The following is a 19,373-nucleotide window of genomic DNA, read 5'->3' as shown; positions in this document are numbered from 1 at the left end:
AAATTATCCAAGATACAAAACCTATTTTATCATAAGGTGTTGAATAGCTTGTGTAATTTACTGTATCTACAAAAGGCTGTCACACAGCATACTGTAGGGTACCACTTGTTTCTCCTGGTGATCGCAGAGCTGACTAGGAGCTATGGCTCACTGCCACTGCTCAGCATCATGAGAAAGGATCAGATTACCCATCACTAGCCCAAGAAAAGACCCATATTCAAAATACCTATCACATTTGCACCATTATAAAGTTGGAAAATTGTTAGGTCAACGTGCCGGAAGCTGGGGACCCTCTTCACATGCACATACACATACATATGGGTTCAGATTCATGCTCTAGAGAGGGACTTGCTCACATAATTAGAACCCCAGACTGTGTGTTTGCCCTTCTGCATCCTTCCTGTACCTCTCTCCCTTCTCTTCCTTTCCACCCTGTACATTCATCCAGCTGGGGCAGCAAACATCTCTGCCTGGACATTTAGAGAATGCAACCATTAGGGCTGGGGATATAGCTCAGCTGGTAGAGTGCTTGCGTCACAAGCACAAGGCTCTGGGTTTGAACCCCAGCACCGCAAAAAAAAAAAAGGGAATGCAACCATTGGGGCACATGGAAAGGCAGGGGAGCTCCCTGCTTGCTTCCCTGTCCCGTGAGCTGCTGAATGCTAAGGTTCCAGATGTGATTAGTTGGAAGAAGCAAAAGGATTCTGTGGCTAAGGATTATACAAGTTTAGAAACTGGTGCCTTCAGGAGAGCACAGAGTGACGGGGAAGGCCTTCCCATCCATTCTTTTCTTGGGTGGACACCGTGGGAGTCTGGAGGAGGGCAGGAGCAGAACCCAGGGTGCTTCCATTGTTCAGAGGGCCTCTGGCACTTCTTGCTTCTCTTGTCTGCTGGGCCTTTTTGGAATTGTAAATAATGAGAGTATGGAAATCCTGCAAAACACCCTGAGGCATAACCAGCTGTCCAGGCAGACATGGGCAGGTGCTTTCGGGTACTTCTCCTTCCTTGGAACTGGGGATTCCAGAACCTAGGAATACAGAGAGGGACTTGTCCCCCACCTTTGCCCTGAATTCTCCCTAATGAACACCTCACATTTTGTTCCTGTTCTTTCTGCCTGTCATGTAGGTTGCAAGATGGGAACAGAAAACCCGCCAGCTGAGCAGGGCCTTCAGATCTCCCTACCTGGCATGCTACTTCCTGGGCAGTGTCATCTTGCTCTTAAATGTCCTGCGCTCACACTGGTAAGCCACCTAGGCTGGCCCGCCTTGTGTAGACGACTGTCAACTGTGAAAACACATGGCTCCAGAGGGGAAGGACTGTGTCAGAGGGACTGTTAAGATGTGGGGGTCGCTGTGTCTGAACACACAGGGAGCGCAGCTTTCAAAGGCCTCATGGCACAGCACAACCACTGTCAGCAAAGGAGTTCTAGTAACCTCAGAAAGGGGACAATGTGAATTGGACTGTTGCACTGTAAAAGGGGTCTGGGGCAAGGAGGAGCAGAGAGGACATACAAGATGGTCCCCAGGCTTATACCCTCAGAGTCCCATCTAAGAAGTGCTGGGGTAGGGGGCAGATGCCCAGGTTGGGAGCCCCTGGAGGTCAGAGTCTGACCATCTCCCAGGCCTAGGTGTGAGTCCATGTCAGGAATCCACTCAGAGCCAGGTGTTGTGATGGCTGCCTGTAATCCCAGTGACTCAGGAGGCTGATGCAGGAGGATCACAAGTTCGAGGCCAACCTTAAGCAATTTAGCAAGACCCTACCCCAAAATAAAATACAAAGGGCTGGGGATGTGGCTCAGTGGTAGAGCACCCTAGGTTCAATCCCTAGTACCACACACACAAAGAGAAGCACTTGGTCCATCTGTGGACTTGGGACATGTTACCTTCCTGCCATTAAAGAAAAAGCCCAGAGCAGGTGAACTAAATCTAAATGATGAAGATCAGCTCAGTGGGTCCAGGAGTGAAGACTTCTTCCCAGACACAAGCCTTCTTCTCCAAATCCTGAACGTACTTGCCTGGCAGTTACCCTGGGGACACAGGCTGTGCAGGGAAGAGAGTGGGACTGAGTCATTGGACGTAGGTTGAGCTCAGCATGGCCCTGCCTCTGGGCCTTGGATCCCACTCCTGGGCTCTGTGAGAGCTCAGGGGCTGAATGTGGCCCCTATGGTGCTTTAAAAAAAATGAGAAATGACCTAAGAATCCACATGTCTGACTCAAAGTAGTTCAGAAGCTCTGGTGATCCTGTCCCCACTTCCAGGGGAAGAGGTCACTGGGAGCTTAGTTACAGCTGCTTAGACAGGCCATGGGCTGCCTGGCTTTCCCCACACCCCTTGGCCCTGTCTGGCTTTGCAGATACAGGGCACACATATGAAGTAACCTGCTCTGTGCTCCATGCCTGGCACGCAGGAAGCTGGGCAGTGGGCATGGGTGGCAAGCCAGGCTCTTCACACTCACATTCTGTGAGGGTGTAGCCCACGGTTCCCTCTCTGCTGGCAGGGCACCCTAACTGCAAACCCTCCCTATCTTCTCATCATTGTGGGCTGCGTTATCCTGTGACTCAGGAGCACAGGAGTTGGGGGGGTCCTGCTAGTCAGTACCTATCCCTGTTTTGGCTCCTGGCCTGTGCCTCTTGGCTCTTTGGCCTGGGGCTGTCCACAGTCTCCAGATCAGGCGAATATCTCAAGGGTCTTGGTCCTCAGAGGAAGTGGGTCCCGTGACTCGTCTTTAGGGAAATCTCACTCACCCCATGACATGGCATGGGCTTGGCTGACTGCACTACCTCCAGGCCTACTCAACCTGCATGCTCACCAGCCACCAGGCATGTTCACATTTGTTGTCTGAGGGAGGGAGGGAGGAGTGTCATTGTGCAGATGGGGAAGATGAGGCTTGGCAAGAAGCAATGATCTGCCCTGGGTTTCACAGCTCTGAGAAAAGATCTGATCCACTTAGGTCAGAGGAAAGTAGCAGTCCCAACCCTGGTGCTCCTGGGCTGGACTCACAGAGGAGAGGGAGATTGGCCTCTTCCCAGCCCTGCCACCTGGGAGGCTGCCTATGGAGTATCCCTCCTTACAGAGGATGGGACCTTGGACTGCGTATGTAGGATGGTGGGGACCTGGGTCCTCTAGACCCCAGCAGGTGGTGGGGGGGAGGGGGTCTGTCACCACTGTCTACACAGAGCCCCCCAAAGTGGCACTCAGCCTGAGAAGTACAGAGGGCTGAAGGAGCCAGCCCTCTATACTCAGGACCTAGCTTAGGATCAAGCACTCCACAGGATTGGACTGGGCCCCCTGGGCCACATAATCCCACTGTCCATTGGGATAGACCATTGGGATAAACACTGGTCAGTGCCACAGATCAGGCACTATCACTAAGCACCAGATATGAGCAGCCATCCTAGACTTTTCCTGGGGCACTGGATAATGAGCTGTAGTATCATCTGAGTCTGTTCATTAGTTCAAGAGTCCAAGGCTGGCAAATGATGAGCCAGGAGCAAACCCAGCCCTGCCCCCAGGAGGTGCTCCGCATCCTGCTCAACTCTGACTTCATGCCAAGCCCTATCATGATAAGGGAAACTCACTCCAACTGGAAACCATGGAGGCATCCCAAATGGTTTCCCAACATCTCCCTGCTCAGTATGGCAGCACAGCCCTGGATCTGTCCTGGAGATCCATACCTCACTCTCCACCCTTCCGCCCCCTCCCTCTCTCTGGACGACACAGCTGTCTCTTGTGACTCCTGGCCTTCATTCCAGGCCTCCACATGGCTGCAAGAGTGACTTCCTTAGGATGAAAATCAAACTGCATCATCCTGGCTGACAACCCCACTGCACTAAGAATAGCCTCCAATTCCGCTTCTGGCCTTCCTGTACCACATCAGCGCCCTGCCCACCCAAGACGGGCTCCCTTTGCTCACTGCTCTGCAACTCCATTCTCACCTCCACCCCATTCCCGTGGCAGGACATCTGCCAGGCTCTATCTCTGCCCCCTCGCACCTTGTCTGGTTTCACATGGGTTAGCTTGTGGCATCTGTAGCACCTGCCAGAGAACTGGTCCCCAACTGCACACTATAAAGTCCCCACCTGAGCCAGGCATGGTGGTGCATGCCTGTCATCCCAGTGGCTCTGGAGGCTGAGGCAGGAGGATTGCAAGTTCACAGCCAGCCTCAGCAAAAGCGAGGTGCTAAGCAACTCAGTTGAGACCCTGTCTCTAAATAAAAATAGAAAATAGGGCTGGGGATATGATTCTGTGGTTGAGTGCCCCTGAGTTCAATTCCTGGTGCCCCCCAGTGCCCCAAAAAAGACCCTACCTGAGCAGAGCTCAGCTCTCTTGGACTCCTGTTCAGCCCCTGCAGGTTCATGACACACACTTATTTCCTTAGTTGATGAACTATAAGGATCAGTCAAACTTGTCTTGTTGGCCAGTATGTCTCCAGGGCCACACCTGGAGGTGATCATTAAGTGTTTGAGATTAAATGCACAGTGGATGAACCTGCACTGGGAATATGGAAGCCTGGGTTTAAGCCTAGCTGATCTCTGACCTCTTAGAGGTCTAACCCTCTCTAAAACCTCCCAACATATAAACTAGTTACCTGATTGCTCTGGTCTGGTGTTCTCTCCCCTGGGTCTCACTCCAACTGTGCCCAGCACTAGGGTTTGCATGGATCCAACTTTCCCTCCCATGGCTCAGGAGCCCTCAGGGAAGAGGCTGCCTGGGGCTCAAGGATGGGAAAGGCCCAGTCTCAGACAGCCCTGAGTCTGTCCTGCCTCCCATGGCCACTGTAGTCTTGAGCTGCCTGGGAAGAGAACACCCTTCCCAGCAGAACACGTAGGAACACGTAGCTGATGTCAGTACGCACCTAGCAGGTGCTTAGCAGTTCTGCATCCTGGTCTAATGCTGCCAAGACACGGCATCTGCAACAGCTGCAGACCCCCAGGAACTCCCCCTGGGACCAGCTGGAGTGTCACAGAGGCCCTAGAGTTAGGCCCATGGTTAGAAGTGCAGAGTTACAGCAGTTTCACAATAAATGTGGAGTCCCTTCCTGCTGCTGGATGAACAGCTCTTAGATGTCGTAAAGATGCCCTGTGCCTCTTAGCCAAACAGCAATCATGTACTAAAACAGCCATCTGATAAAATAGTGCTAGAGGATGCACAGCGCAAATCTCCTCCCTTTCCAGGGGATTCTGTTACGCATGCCTTTGCTGTCCTTCAGGAGGTGGTCTCTGTTTCAACCTGGGTTGGTGTGTGCAGCCTTGCGTGCTGTCTAGCATGTGGCTGGCTTCACATGCCAGAACTTAGTGAAGGCTCCATAGCAACAGATGCAGGTCCTTCTCATTCTTCTCTGTGTACAACTCCCAGCAAGATTGTGCCATATTTAACATCACCCAACTCTGCACATGTCACTTGGATTCTTCCCAGCCCTCTGCCACTTTCAGTGCCACGCAGGGGATATGTTCACCCAAGTTCCTCAGTGGTCCCTAATCTGCATGTGACCTTGCCCACATGTGACCTGGTTCAAAGGGACTCCCATGAAATGAGGAGAGGCCCACTTCCATTCCTTGCACATGCACCCCCAGTAAACTTTGGATGACCCCAGCCTGGACTGGGCAGTGACTGGTGGGTGTGGGGGTGGTCTGAGCCAAGAGTGGGAGGACTTGGTTGGGTAAGTCAGATGGGATCTGTCCCCCTGATGTGCTAGGAATTAGAGAACCATCGAAGGTTTTGGAGCAGGTGACCTGTTGGTTTTGGGGACTTACAGGGGCTTCCTTGCCTCCCTGAGTAAACCTCACTTGTTTCACTCTTTAGTTGAGAGTTCCCACTTCTAGAGGAGCCGTTGCTAGGGTGTTGGGCAGGGAAGGCAAACTGCGCCTAAGAACAGGAAGGGGTAGGAGGTGGCTGGCTGCCCTGGGGCCCAGGAACGGCTGTACAGATAGTTCGGAGACTGACCTCCAGACAGAGGCCCTTTGTGTCTACTCCCTGGGTGAGGGAGTTCTCAGCTCAGGGTTGGCAGGCAAGCTGGACAGGTTTGGGCTATCTGTACTGCAATTTGCCCTTCTCCCCTAGTGGGGCCCATTGCTTCCTGAAAGCTCTGCTGATGGGGAGACCACAGCAGCCTCCTTCCTCCCTCCCTGGTTCAGGAAGCCAGCGCTATAATGGGACAGCTCCAGTCCAGAGAAACTACTTAATGTTTTTGTCCTTTCTTTTCTTGGGCAAACAAGTCTTTTCCACAGGCATGCAGACGCTCAGGCCCTCTGTGAGGGAGTGAGGGAATGAGTAGGTGGGACCCTAGTGGCTCCTTATCTCTTGTAGTAGCTAAAAATATTTTGGAAATTACTGCTCAGGACACCGGAAGCAATGGATTATCTGAGTCCTGGACTTCTAAGATCTTGGCATCCTGGGTCCAAAATAGGGGCTGGACTCACAGGCAGAAGAGAAGGATGGAGTTGCTGAGTCAGGTGGGGGGCTGCTGTGCCAGGAAGATCCCTGGGCAGGGCAGAAGTGTGACCTCCAGGTGCCTGACTCCAGCCTCTCTTTGTCAGGCCTCAGCAAAGGCAGATGGTTTTGAACCATTTGGTTTGGGGTGTGGGGGAGACAGAGTACAACCAACCACTGGCAGCTTGCTTTTACTTTTTTAAGGGTATAATTCAGTGACGTTAAATATATTCACAATGTTGTAACCAATACCATCCCTGTTCTGTTTTCTGTTCTGAGTTGTACTAGCCAGGTGGAAGCAGGCAGCTTGTTTTGCTAATGTCCTCAAGATGCATCCATGTTGTATAGCATGTGTCAGAATTTCCTTCCTTTTTAATCTGAACAATATTCCGTGTAATGATAGATCACATTTTGTGTATCTGTTCACCTGCGGACGGACACTTGGGTCGCTTCTACCTTTGAGCTATTGTTTGACACTCTATTTTCAGTTCTTCTGGGTCTATTCCTAGGAGTGGAATTGCTGGGTCATATGGTGAAATTATCTTTAATTTTTCTGAGGACCTGCTAGTTTTCCACAGTGGCTGCACCACTGTATTTTCCAACCACAATTCATGAGCATTCCAATTTCACGACACTCTTGCGAACACTGTTATTCTGGGTGTGAGGTGGCATCTCACCATGGTTGTGCATTACTTGAATCATTCTGAGTGTTCCTGGTTTAGATGCCACACTTGGCTGAGTCAGAGCCAGCCTGAGGAAGAGATCGGTGCCTGGGTCAGCCTCAGCTCTGCCCTTGATGAGCTACTTGACCCCAAGGTCATGATACCTCTCTGAGCCTTCGTTTACTTATCTGTGAAATGGAATAGTAGTTGATTCCAGGAAGGATCCAGATGGGAAAGGAGGAGCCCATGTGAACCAGAAGAAGGTGTATTACCCCCTCCCTCATTTTGTAAGGGTGTGACAGACACATGCACATGCACACATATGGGACCCCGGGCTGTCCCACCTTACAGGTGCTGGGGAAGTGGGCTTGGAGCTGAGCTAGAGCTGAGCCCAGTTAAGCTGATGAGGACAGCTGGGGAGGGAGGTGGTAAGTTCATTAGGGACTTACAGACAGGAGAGCACATGGTAGAGATTTGTGGAGTGGCTTTTGTGGAGGGGGTCAGCTGATGGTGCAGTGACTGGGTGCAATGGTGCACCCCTGTAGTCCCAGCTGCTCAGAGGCTGATGCAGGATTGCTGGAAAACATAGTGAGATCCTGTTTCAAAAACAAACAAACAACAACAACAAAGATGATGCTGTGACCTCCATCTGAGCAGGTCCCCATGGAAGAATGGGTGGAGGGGGACTGCTGTGCCTAAATGTGGCACCTTCTTCCCAGCATGAGATGCTAGCAGAGAGCTGCAAGGCCCCCTCATTCCTGGTTCCTTGGCTGGGATCCTTCCTTCCTTCCTTCTCCAGGACCCAGCCAGCACTGTGTGTGCCTTGGAGAGGTAGAGACTCACGTCAGCCCAGCTCGGACGTGCAAGTTCCGCAGAGACTTGTCTGGCTTTTTTCTCAGGCCTGGGCTCCTGGGAAGGAGGCATTCAACATCCAGTTTCTCGCAGACCACAGCCCCCTTTTCTCCAGACCTCTTCATGTCAGTGTCAGCTGGACCTGGGGTCACCCAGCTGTCAAGTCCCTAACTGTTCTTCTTTGGTCAGGCCAGGAAATTTTGAGGATGTAAGAAAACATGTTCATGAGCAGCCACAGACTGGTTTTCTCTTCTCACTTGTTGGGTCAAAAGACAGCAGAAGCACTGGCTCTTGCTCCCCTCCACTGTTTCCCTCCAGATTTACTGTAGGCCTCCATCTTCACAGAAGACCCTCCGCTTCTGCTGGACGCAGTATCCACCTGTCCTTCTTGCCCTGCTCGCTCCTCTCCCATGGCCCCTGCGGTGTTAATTGACAGGCAACTCTTTCCTCCCCACACTGGGTAGTGTGTGGCACATGGGCTCAGGCACAAGGGTGAGGATGGGGCTTTGGGGAGGGGCTGGTGAGAGACCCTGCTCAAAACCAGCTCCTGCCTGGAGCACCTGCACCCCCAGCCTCCAGGACCGCCCCCCCATGCCTCACTTCCATCCATACCTACAGATATGTGCTCTGGCGTATGTTAAAATACACATGACAACTCACCATTTTAAGGTACATGGTACAGTGACATTTACTTGTTCCCAGCATTTTGCAACCACCTCTTTTGTCCAGTTCTGGAATGAAAGTCCTGTTCTCATGAATCGGGTGCCCCCTCCTCTTCCCAGCCTCTAGCCCCTAGCCTCCAGCCCCCTGCCAATACTCATCTTTCTCCTGTCCCCATAGATTTGCCTTTTCTGCACTGTGTGCCTAGCAGTTTGAACAGTGGGCAGAAAACACATGCACTTGAACTGAATCCAGGTCACAGCCAGGGGTGTCTGAGAGGGCACTCTGCAGTCCCAGTGTGGGGCCAGGACCCTGCAGTTGCTGCGGGTCCCAGGGGACCACGTCGTCAGCTGGCCTGCACCAGCTGGTGGCCTGGAGAGGGCTGGGGCAGGATGAGCTGGCTTGTTATCTGGAGGCTAATGGTGCTAAGTCCAGACCCAAGTGGGCAATTAGTGCAGGCCTGTTTGCTCTGGCTGTGGAGCGTGATCAGGAGGGAGGCCTGATGGGCTCAGGGGCATCTATTGAAACCCCTTCCCTATGGGCTCTCCCCTGCGTAGCTGGCCTCAACCAGACCTGGGTAGCCTGGAGCCACTGTCTTCTACTGAGGCCACAGGGCTGTCCTGATAAAGACCTGTGGGTGACAGTGCAGTGTAGACAGCCAGGCAGGCCCAGTTGGCTTTGCAGAGCTGAGATGCAGCCTCTCCTCCTTCCTGGCTCTCTTGCCTGACAGACAGTGGCCTTGGGAGGAGATGTGGCCCATGTTGTTAAGGCATCAGGAAGCCTCTGGGGTCTTCTGTCAGTCACCAGTGGACTTCTTTGCATACAGCTGGAGAACCAATCAGAAAGGGGATCTGGGTTAGACTTCCTGGATCTCAGGGAATGAAGGTGGACAGGGTGTGCATTTCAGCCAGGACAAGGTCAGGTGGGAGCCCAGGCCTCAGGGAAAGCCAGCCTTCTGCAGCTAGAATGGGGGGAAGAAGAGCCCACACACACCACTGGGGACTGCCCTCTCACCCCTAGGCAGCTGGTGCTCTGTACTATTCACAGGTCTTGAGGAGGCAGGAGATGCTGTTTACCTGGGCCCCTGCCCTCCAGCCTCTGACCCTTCTGTTTCCTTTTTTGTAACATGAGACAGTTGGGTGGGCGGCTGGTGGGTTTTGGAAACACTTTGAAAAGCTGCCCTGTTACTCAAATGTTTAGAATTAGTGTAGCATGTTAGCCTTAAATTCAAGCCCCTGAATGGTTTGGGGGATTACATATTTAAATTCATTTTTGTTTTCGTACATGTTTATTTTAGTACTCGTTAGGAAAATAAGTCCATTAGATGGATTCTCTTGCTTAGTCTAAGTTGAAGGGTGAAGAGCAAGTTTATCTAGCCCTGAGATTAAGGAAAATGTGAAGTACGTGCCAGTTTAGACTGCTCAGTAACGTGAACATGGAGACCCACTTAACAACTGAGGTCAGGAAGTGTTTCTTGTCAGTTTCAGATGGGAACAGGGGACAGGTCTGCCTGTGCACACTGTGTGGGGAGGTGCCTGTGACCTGGTATGATCCCTGGGCTCCTGATGCCTCTCTCCCACCTACACCCCATGTTTCCGGGATTTCAGGGCAGCAGAATACAGGCAGCCTCAAGTCACATTGGTGACCAAAAGCTCAATCCAAGTTTTAAAAATAGAACCCAAGGCACATGAACAAATCTCTGTTCACCCCCATCCCTGTGCAGAATATTTCCAAAGGAAATTGCTCCTATTACCTCATTCTGCCACAGAGTACGTGGCCACAGAGCTACTTGTCCCTCTGTTAATTCTATGGGTGGAATGGACTGTGCTTTCCTGGCTTACTGGAGGAGCTGGAACACTGGTGGCCTAATTGGGCATCGATTCCAGTAAACCTGCCATTTGTGTTGCGGTGTGTACAAGGCTGGCTAGGCCAAGATTAGACCACCAAGGGGTGCCCCTGCCTGTTTTCTCTGAGGACTCTTGGAGCAGCGATCCACAGGGCACTTGTGGGTGAATCTCTGGCCTCACCCCAACATTTGTAGGAAACTAATCTTCCTGCTGACAGCCCCAGGCCGGAGCCACAGGCCTGGGAGCCATCAGCCAGCCCAGGACAGGACTGGGTCAGCCCCATCACTGCCTATTCACTGACCCTTGTCCAGAATCATCATCAACTTCCATCCAGGTTGCCCTTAAGCTCAGCCAGGATATGCACGTCAAAAGCCAGAAGGTTCCCCTTCATCTGTTGCCTGTTTGCCTGATGCAGATGAATCCTGGCAGAGGAACCTTCAAGATGACCCATGCAGAGTGTGAAACAGGCTCAACAGTTAGTAGCCTGGTTCTCTGTCCCTGGGACAGGAAGGAGTCAGTCATATTAAGGTCCCCCTCCAGAGTACCCCTCCGGCCTCCTGGCTGCCCCAACTCTGCCCACTATTGTGTCATCCGACTGGTCTCTCTGTTCTGCTTTTCCCACACATGTGCAGAATCGTTCCAACCTCCACCAGGCCCTTTCACACCTCTCTCTGAGTCCCACCCTCTGCCTGAGCCTCAAGGCATCCAGCCTGGCCAGTCCTCTTTCTGCCCATTCTTCCTTTATACCTCGGCTGCAGAATCTCTTCCTTACTGCACCTCCACACCACTGCCCCTGGCTGATGTGGCCCTCTGGCAACCTGTGCTTCTCAGCATTTGTCACAGTGTCCCCTCAGCTGTCATGCAACAGCAACTTTACACAAGGGAGCAGGGGAGGGGTCACCATCAGGTCTCAGAGGAGCAGGCTGAGGCTATCTGAAGCCCCATTCCCCTCTTCTTTTGGGAGCCAACAGCTCTTGTGCTGCCATTGGTGACCCCCAAGGACTCAAGGCAAGCAGCCTAGGGCTGATCAGAGAGAGCCCCACAATCCTTGTTGCCCTTAGGTTCAGGCAAATGGAGCCGGAGTGGTTAGAGTCACCCCAGGCCCTGAGCATCACACATACTCCCTCCACCATACTTTTTTCTCCATGGGTACCTGCAGGAGACCCAGCCCAAGCAGGCTGTCTTGCTGGTGCCTGGTCCTCTCCATGTCCTTCCACTCCACTGTCTGCTTAGATAAAGTGGGGAAGAGGCCAAGGCTGGGGGCCGGGGCGGGGGGGGGTGACAAAACTTGATGCCCTCAGAAGCTAAGTCTGCAGGGCTAAGAGTTTTCCTGGGTCACAGGGCTGCCCAGAGGGTGGGGGCATGGGTGTGGCTGCCTCTCACAACATAGGGTGTGGGTGATGCTTCCTGGCAGCCTGCACCAATTCCAGTAGCTCAGTCTGAAGCTGCAGGGTGCAGGGTGACCATGAGCCTGAGCAGCAGGAGGGTTGAGGGAGGGCAGTAATGGGTGGAGAACTGGGCAGGGGGCAGCATGACCAGAGGCTGGGTTTGCCCTGACACACATGTGCTGCTGCTCACAGGTCACTTGCAGGCCTCTGCTATGGTGTTTGTTGACAGGCCTTTCTTCTCTGGCCCATCTTCTGGCCCGTGTTGGGTGCCAAGAAGATACAGGGAAGGAGAAGGGCCTCTTGCCCAAGAAAGTCTAGCTGAGGGAAGAATTCCAGGGAGTCAGCATGCAGTGCACTTTAAGTATAATGTCACAGCAAACTGCTGTCACTGCTGGAGTGAGTGACAGCAAATGCATTCTGCTGAAAGAGCCTGGCAAGCAAAGACACTCAGTGATGCATGGATGAGAGCGCACAGATGACTGGATGGATGCTTGGGTGTAGAAGAGGTGGATGGGTAGATGGGTGAGTGCACTGATGGGTAAGTATGTGGATGGATGGATGACGGATGGGTGGATAGAAGGGTGGATGGATGGACGGGTGAATGGATATATGGTGAGGTGCATGGGTGAATATTGAATGGTTAGGTGGGTGGGTGGTTGGATGGATGGATGGATTAATGATGGGGTAGGGATGGTGAACTGCTCTTGCTGGGAGGGACCTGGCACAGAGTGAGTAGAAGTTGCTCTGGGTGAGTAGCAGATCTTCATGTCTTCTGAATGTCATGATCATGGGGAAAATGGGCAATGCCTACTTGGTTCCCACGTGTGCCTGCCCCCACACACATTCTTTCCTTTGGATGTGTCCCTGGTCTAATGTCTAGCACCTCTGTCTCACTGGGGCCCATACTCCTTTTCTTTCCCTGTTCCCCACCTGCTCCAGGTCTTCCAGTCTGGGAGAGGAGAGGCCCACTGAAGAACCCACACCTCAAACCCACTGATATGCCAGCCTAGTCCCCCACTTCTGGTCAGCCCACTGCCTTTGTGTAGGGCTTTCAGTAGCTTGACCCCAAAGGGAGGTCCACAGGGAGATTTGGGGGATGGAAGAGGACACATAGAGGCCTTTGAAGTACCTTAAAATTCAAATTAGCTGCCTACCTGTGGCCAGGCCTATGCAGGGGCCAGGGAGTCAAGTGGGCATTGCAGAGCTCACGCCAGGCTCAGTCCACAAGTCTGCTAGGAGAATGATGCCCACAACCACATGTGGCATATGCCAAAGCAGGGCAGTCAGGTGCTGGGAATGCTGTACCATCTGTTCTGCACACACACCCTTTCTGAGTTTCACCTTCCTCCAGAGTATAAGCTGCTCAGCAGACAGGATCAGAGATTGCAAACTAGTGGCCCCAGGGTTGTACCAGCCTGCCTGCACGCACAGAGTCCCAGATGGTTTTCATGAATGACCTATTTCTAAAATGTGGGCAATTTCATATGCAAGTCAGGATTTCTGCTTTTTTAGAAAAATCAAAATCTCTAGCAGCCTGGGCCCCTGTTCCTGTCTCCTCCCTGTGGCAGTTAGGACAAGACAGTACTCTGCAAGGGCCTGGAACCCACCTGCAGCAGGCATTGAGTGTGTAACCTCTGGGCTGACTACCCTTTGAGAGTCCATAGAGGAGGATCAAGAAGGGTAGGGTAACTGTCCTAATTCTGTGACATGCTGTCTCTCTCTGTCCCCTGTCCTGCAGCTTCACACAGGCCATGCTGAGCCAACCCAAGATGGAAGGTCTGGATAACCCCACCGCCTTTTGCTTGGGCCTGATGCTTCTGGGTGTGGGCACCTTGTTTGTGCTTTCCAGCTTCTTTGCACTGGGGTTCACTGGAACCTTCCTAGGTAAGACTCAGGGCTGGAGTGAACTTGAGCAGGTACACTGGGGTCCAAGGATGAGTGGGGCCCTGTGGCTGCTGCCTGCCATCTGTGACATTCTCCGGGGAGCACTGGGGATCCAGCTGACTCCCAGCTCCGTCTCTATCTCTGGGTTGGGTCTATCCATGGTTAAAATGGGAGGCTGGGCTCTACTATCTCATCTTGACTCCTGGGCAGTGACCTTGTGCCTCCTGGGGGTGAAGATGGTTTCTCTCACTGCTGCCCTGACGAGGGCCCACATTCACCTCACAGAAGGCTCCCTGAGGTCCTGTTTGCGGAAAGAAGCCGTGGTAAGTCACCCAGGTGCACAGTACAATACCCTCCTCCTTTGCAATCATGCCTGGCCAGCCCTCAGGAGTTCCCAGAATGCTTGGCTGCCAGGCCAGATGGGTTCATGGTTTGTTGTGTTTGGGCCACCAGTAGGGCTGGTCTAGGGTGCGGTGCAGGGTGGAGGAACATTGTCCCTTCTCCATTCTCTACTGTCTATGGCTCTCGTACTTTGGGAATGGGAGCCAGTACTAGCCTGACCAGATCCTCACTCCCCACTGTGACAGCAGCAGCTTCCAGCTCCCTGGAAACCTGGGAGATGCAAGGAAAACCAGCGGGAGGAGGCTGGGAACAGGGGCAGAGAGAAGGTGGCAGCTCCTCATCCACAAAGGGAGCCCCTCCAGCACTCAGGCTCTACCTGGCTGTTAGCCCTGCCTGCAGTTGCTGGGAAGCTCAGTTCTTCCTCCCTTTCCGGCCTCTGACCAGATGCAGAGACTTGGCAGGACTCCAGGCCTCAGCTTTCTCCAGGGCCCGGTGGCAGTCTCCTGCATCCCTGTGCAGCGCGTGGCATCTACCCTGGCCTGGTATCCCAGGAGCCAGCTCAACACTCCATGCATGTGTGTGTGTTCAGGACTAGCTGGGCCCAAAGGGATCAAGTGGCATTGAGTCCTGCATTCCTGGTTGCCTGGCAAGTCCTGGCAGGGCTTTGCTGGGACAACTGTAGCAGGGGCCATTGCCCGTGGTTCTGTGCTTCACGCCCAGGCAGGGGCTGCAGGGAACTGCCCTGGAAGAGAGCAGAGGCGGGGACCCTGGGAGCGGGGAGCTGAGTACCTGGGTCTGCAGGTGCAGGCAGGAGAAGACAAGGTCTTAGAACAGAGGAATGGGAGGCTGACAGGCCGCGGACACTGGCTGCACAGGGGCACAGTCAGGGCAAGGGCTGGAGGTTAGGCCGAGTACCTGCGATGGTTGGGGCTGAGGTGGACGTGAACATGGATGGCTGCAGGTGGAAGGGCTGGTGGAGCTCCTGGGGAGGAGGAAGGACACGCTGAGGTTGCTGTGGTGGACAGTTAGAAGAGCGAGGCAGGGTGTTGGGTGACTGCAGCTTTGGGACGGACCTCCCCAGAAGATGTGGCCTAGAAATGCTAGAGGGACCCAACAGGCTTTGGATGTAGGCCATGGCAGTCACTTCCCCCAGGAAGCAGCCTGAAGCGCGTTTCTCTGCCACCCGCCTCCAGGCCCCACTGCCCCACTTGCCAGTTCCTGGGAAGAAAGAGGCTCCCAGCAGTTCTCTGGTGGCTCCTCAGGACCCCTGCACTCTTTGTCCCCAACAATGGGCGACACAATGCCTACTGGGCCCCTCCTGCCAGTGGCTTCTCATTGTCAGGCTGTTGCCCTACTTTCTGGCCGAGATGAAGCTCTGTCTTCCCCCAGACTGACAGGAAACAAAGGCAGGAGGCCTGGGAGGCGTGGCAGCGTCCTTTATTGAACAGCTATGCTGAGCCTGTATGACTTGCTGCATGGGGGCTCGGGCCAGATCCTTTTATCTGTGATCCCTTGGTCACTTCTTCCTGCCCAGAGCAGCCCTGCAAGCAGCTTGAGGTGGCCTCGGTCTTGCCCTGAGGGGGAGCTGTTGGCCGGGGTGAGGAGCGGGGAGGAGGTGGGGTGGAAGTTATGAACTGCAGGTAGGCCTGCTTCGGCAGGTAGGTTAGGGTGGGATGGGGCTCCAAAGGAGGTGACATGAATAAAAGAAATGCCCAAGGAGGAGAGACTGTCAGTACAAAGAGCAGGGAAAGGCATGTTCCCAAGAGGGAACAGCATGTGCAAAGTCACAGAGGCAGGAAGAGGGGGAAGACACCAGTATGGGGGATCTTGGAGATAGAGAAGAGGGGTGAGCAGGTGCTGATTTGGGAGTGGGACTCAGCACCCCAGTCCCTCCAGATTCACACCCTCCAAGGCATCTGGGGCTTGTGGGGGGTGGGGCTGAACTGTATGCTGTTTGAACCTGTCCCCCTGCTGGCAGGGCCCTGTCTCATCTGTAGGACCTACCAAAGCCTACTCTGGGGGCCTCCCTTAGGAATGGTAAGGCCAGGGAAGCAAATGGTCCAGTGACCCTCCCACCCTCCCTGTCTCATCCACAGGTGATTACTTTGGGATCCTCAAGGAGGCACGAGTGACCACATTCCCCTTCAACATCATGGACAACCCCATGTACTGGGGAAGCACAGCCAACTACTTGGGCTGGGCCATCCTGTGAGTACCAGCCTGCCCTGCCCCCACCCTGCTGGGCCCCTGGAGAGGGAAGTCATCCATGGAAGTCAAGGGCATTGGGGTTCTAATTTCTCAGGAGTTTCTTATCTGTGACAACAGAAACAACTTCCCAGAACAGGGTTTGGTGAGCTTCCTATTGAAGGGTCAGAGAATTTAGGCTTGAGGGCCACAGGCAGGGCACAGCCACTCAGCCACCCTCTGTAGCACAGGGAACTGGACAGTGTGGTGTGGGCCAGGCAACTTCATTTATGGACACTGAAATTAGAATTTCATATCATTTTCATGTGTCATGAAATATTCTTTGGATTCTTTTAACCATTTAAAAATGTAAAAAGCAGTCTCCATCTTAGGTATTGTGTTTGCTGAGCCCTGAATTAGCACATTAGGGCTGAGAAATCGTCAAGCAATCTGCTGGTCCCACACACCAGAAGGGCCACGTGAGCTGCCCAGGGGCACAGTGCCAGCGTAGCTGACCGAAACCCCTGTGTTCTCCAGGGTGCTCCTGACAGGGGAGCTGGTCCGAACCTGTGCAGTCAGATGCCCTCCTCCCACAGAGAGCCACCCTGTGCCAATGGAGGCTGGGCCCCAGGACTGCTGTCTGCCATAGTCAGGTATGGGCACTAACAAGGCTGTGGGGACACATCCTCAGGAATCAGAGACCCTGAAGTGAAGAAGGCTGCACTGTGGCCCTGGCTCTGCACTGCCAACGGTGCCCTCCCTACTCCTGCCTGGCAGCTCAAATCAGTCCATTTTCTTCCGAAGGAGAGGTTTTTTTTATAGGAAGTATTTTGCTGCTCTGATTTAGCGTTTGAATATTACTTGTCTAGAATGTTGCAGGTGTTCTCAGAAACTAGAAGGGCCCTAGGACCCCAAAGGATCAGATCTTAAATAGTGAGATGTCAGGGGCAAGATTGTTCCCGCCTGGTCCTCACCCCAGGTGCTGCCAGTAGACTGTGCCCCTGGATCACAGCTGCTAGAGTTTGAGTGATGAGGAGCTAGAAGGGGCTTTCAGGTCTGGCTGGGACCCACCCCACATCCAGATCACATGGTCCCCAGCCCTATGAGCTCACCTGAGGACTGTCCTCCCACCTGCCTTCAGCACAGCCCCTCTCGCCAAGATGTGCCTGCCCCCAGACTTGTGCATACTCCTAACTCCCTGATGCACCAAGCTCCGCCTCCCGTGTACATACTGTTCCTCCTGCCTGGAACTCTTCCACTTCACCCCTAGTTGGTCCTTCCAAATCCACCCTGAGGTGCTCCTTCTTCTAGGAAAACCTTCCTGGCCACTTGGGGTCCCCTCTGTTCTCCAATACCCCCCATCGCATGCTGGAATTAGCAATTAGTGGCCCTTCTCTCCAAGGGAAGAGCACATACACGTGTCTCCAGCCGTGTCTGGTGCCAAGGAGTGAAAGCCACCCTGGAACATGTGGCGCCTGAGAGCTGCCTCCAAGGACATTAGCCATACAGTGTTGAAGAGAGGCCCAGCTGTGCTGGAGGATGGAGCCCTTGGTCTGAGGACTCATTAGAGACAAGCCATTACCCAGCTGCCCGATGCTGACCCAGCAGGGCCACTTCCAGGACGCCCACAGCCCATCTGTCTCCTGCCCACCAGGGCCCCAGTGACTGAGCACCCAGGCGTGGCACCTGGAAGGCCAGGCTGAGGGATTCCTGAGGGCCAGGAGACTGGACATGGTGCAGGACCCTGATCTCTCCAGGCCTCCATCTCACCAACTCTCCAGCAGGGACTGGGTTCCTTTGGGCTCAGTGTGTCTTCGTCTGCAGAGCAGGACAGTAAGCTCCCAGGTTGGAGTGTTAGAAGGTCAAGCTGGACCTACGGTGACAACAGATGGGAAGGTTTCATGTGGATGAGAAGAAAAAGGAATTTAAGATTGTGTACCTTTCCCCCTCTGGGCAAACAGGACTGTCCCATCCCCCAAATCCCACCCCAACCTTCCCCACTTCACCCACAGACCTGGGGCCATAAGATCTCTGCCCCTGAGGGCAGTGGTGGCATGTTTGGTGGTGCTGGCTGGGATCTGAGAAGGGTGGGGAGCATCCTGCTCGCTCTGTAGGTGTGAGGTACAAAGCCAAGGTGTCCCACCAGCTTCTGTGCTGGGAGAACTGGCTGCCTGGAGGTCTTCTCCCCAGGGTTTTGACTTGAGGCTGGGAAAGGCTTTTAAAGGGCCTTCCAAAAGTCCCTGGCTGGAGCCACTCCAGTGACTTCTTTAGGTACTAGGGGTTCTGAAATCATAGGTTTTGAAATCATGGAAGAAAGTAAAGGTCAGTCAGTCCAGCCCTCTCCCATGACAGGCGGGGAAACTGAGGCTGGGGATAGGCTCGTCCCAGGCTGCACAGCAAGTCTGGAATAGAGATGGGCTTGATTCCAGGGTCCCTTGGCTCCCAGGCACAGCCTCTCAACTTTGTTTTGCTTGCTTTTTGCGTGGATGATGTTTTTAGCAACAGGAAATGAACTGTGAGGAACTGTGGACCCTCCTGTGGTGGCCAAGTGCTTGCAGTCAGCTCAGTGGGCAAGGGAGAACTTTCCTATAGGGGTGAGCTCAAAACAGGTGACTCATGTGAATGAGCCTGTCCACCAGCAGGTGTCCAAAGGTGAGGAGACATGGCCAAGGTAGGTCTACCTGGGGTCCTATCTGCCAGCTGGACCCTCCCTCCAGAGTCTTTCATAGCCTGTAGAACCCTGTGAGGCTGGGACCATGGCCAGGGACCAGGTTTCTCCTTGAGCCTAGCAGGAGACAGACTGTCTCTTTAGCCAGGAGGAAGAGGTGACCATCACAAAGCTCCCTGTGACCCTCTCATAGTTCATCCCTCTCACAGTGCAAGAAATAGGCTGAAAAGCCACATCTGCCAGGATGCGGAGGGCTAAACCCAGCCCCAAGTCCTTCCACCATTCCAAGTTCCAAGTCTGTACCAAAAAAAGAAAAAAAAAAATGTCCTCTGTGAGTAACAGGACAGAGAGGACAAAGCCCTACTTTACAGCCCAGCTGACCTCTTGGGACCTGATTCTCTGGGAAGGCACAAGCTGAGATTAGAGTTTAGCTCAGGGACTAGCTGCTCACAGAAGCTG

At 53.6% G+C, this 19,373-nt stretch overlaps 1 protein-coding gene across 6 annotated transcripts in view; it reads left to right on the top strand.

Annotated features, from left to right (window-relative positions):
* The window catches only part of PEMT (phosphatidylethanolamine N-methyltransferase), an 87,921-nt gene that overhangs the window by 63,558 nt on the left and 4,990 nt on the right, over positions 1-19,373 (top strand). For 5 of the 6 annotated variants that reach the window (XM_079133804.1, XM_079133803.1, XM_079133808.1 and 2 more), the window contains 3 exons: positions 1,126-1,241; positions 13,575-13,720; positions 16,159-16,270. In XM_079133804.1, coding sequence (XP_078989930.1) covers positions 1,126-1,241; positions 13,575-13,720; positions 16,159-16,270 — 374 coding nt within the window. Of the gene's footprint in view, positions 1-1,125; positions 1,242-13,574; positions 13,721-16,158; positions 16,271-16,783; positions 16,906-19,373 lie in introns of those variants that run through there. The other variant, XM_079133805.1, reaches the window with a different exon arrangement.

This window comes from Sciurus vulgaris, assembly GCF_902686455.1.
Source record: "Sciurus vulgaris genome assembly, chromosome: 3".
Classification (NCBI taxonomy): Eukaryota; Metazoa; Chordata; class Mammalia; order Rodentia; family Sciuridae; genus Sciurus; species Sciurus vulgaris.
Note: the sequence above shows the minus strand (reverse complement) of the source record. Positions and strands in the feature narration are given on the sequence as shown.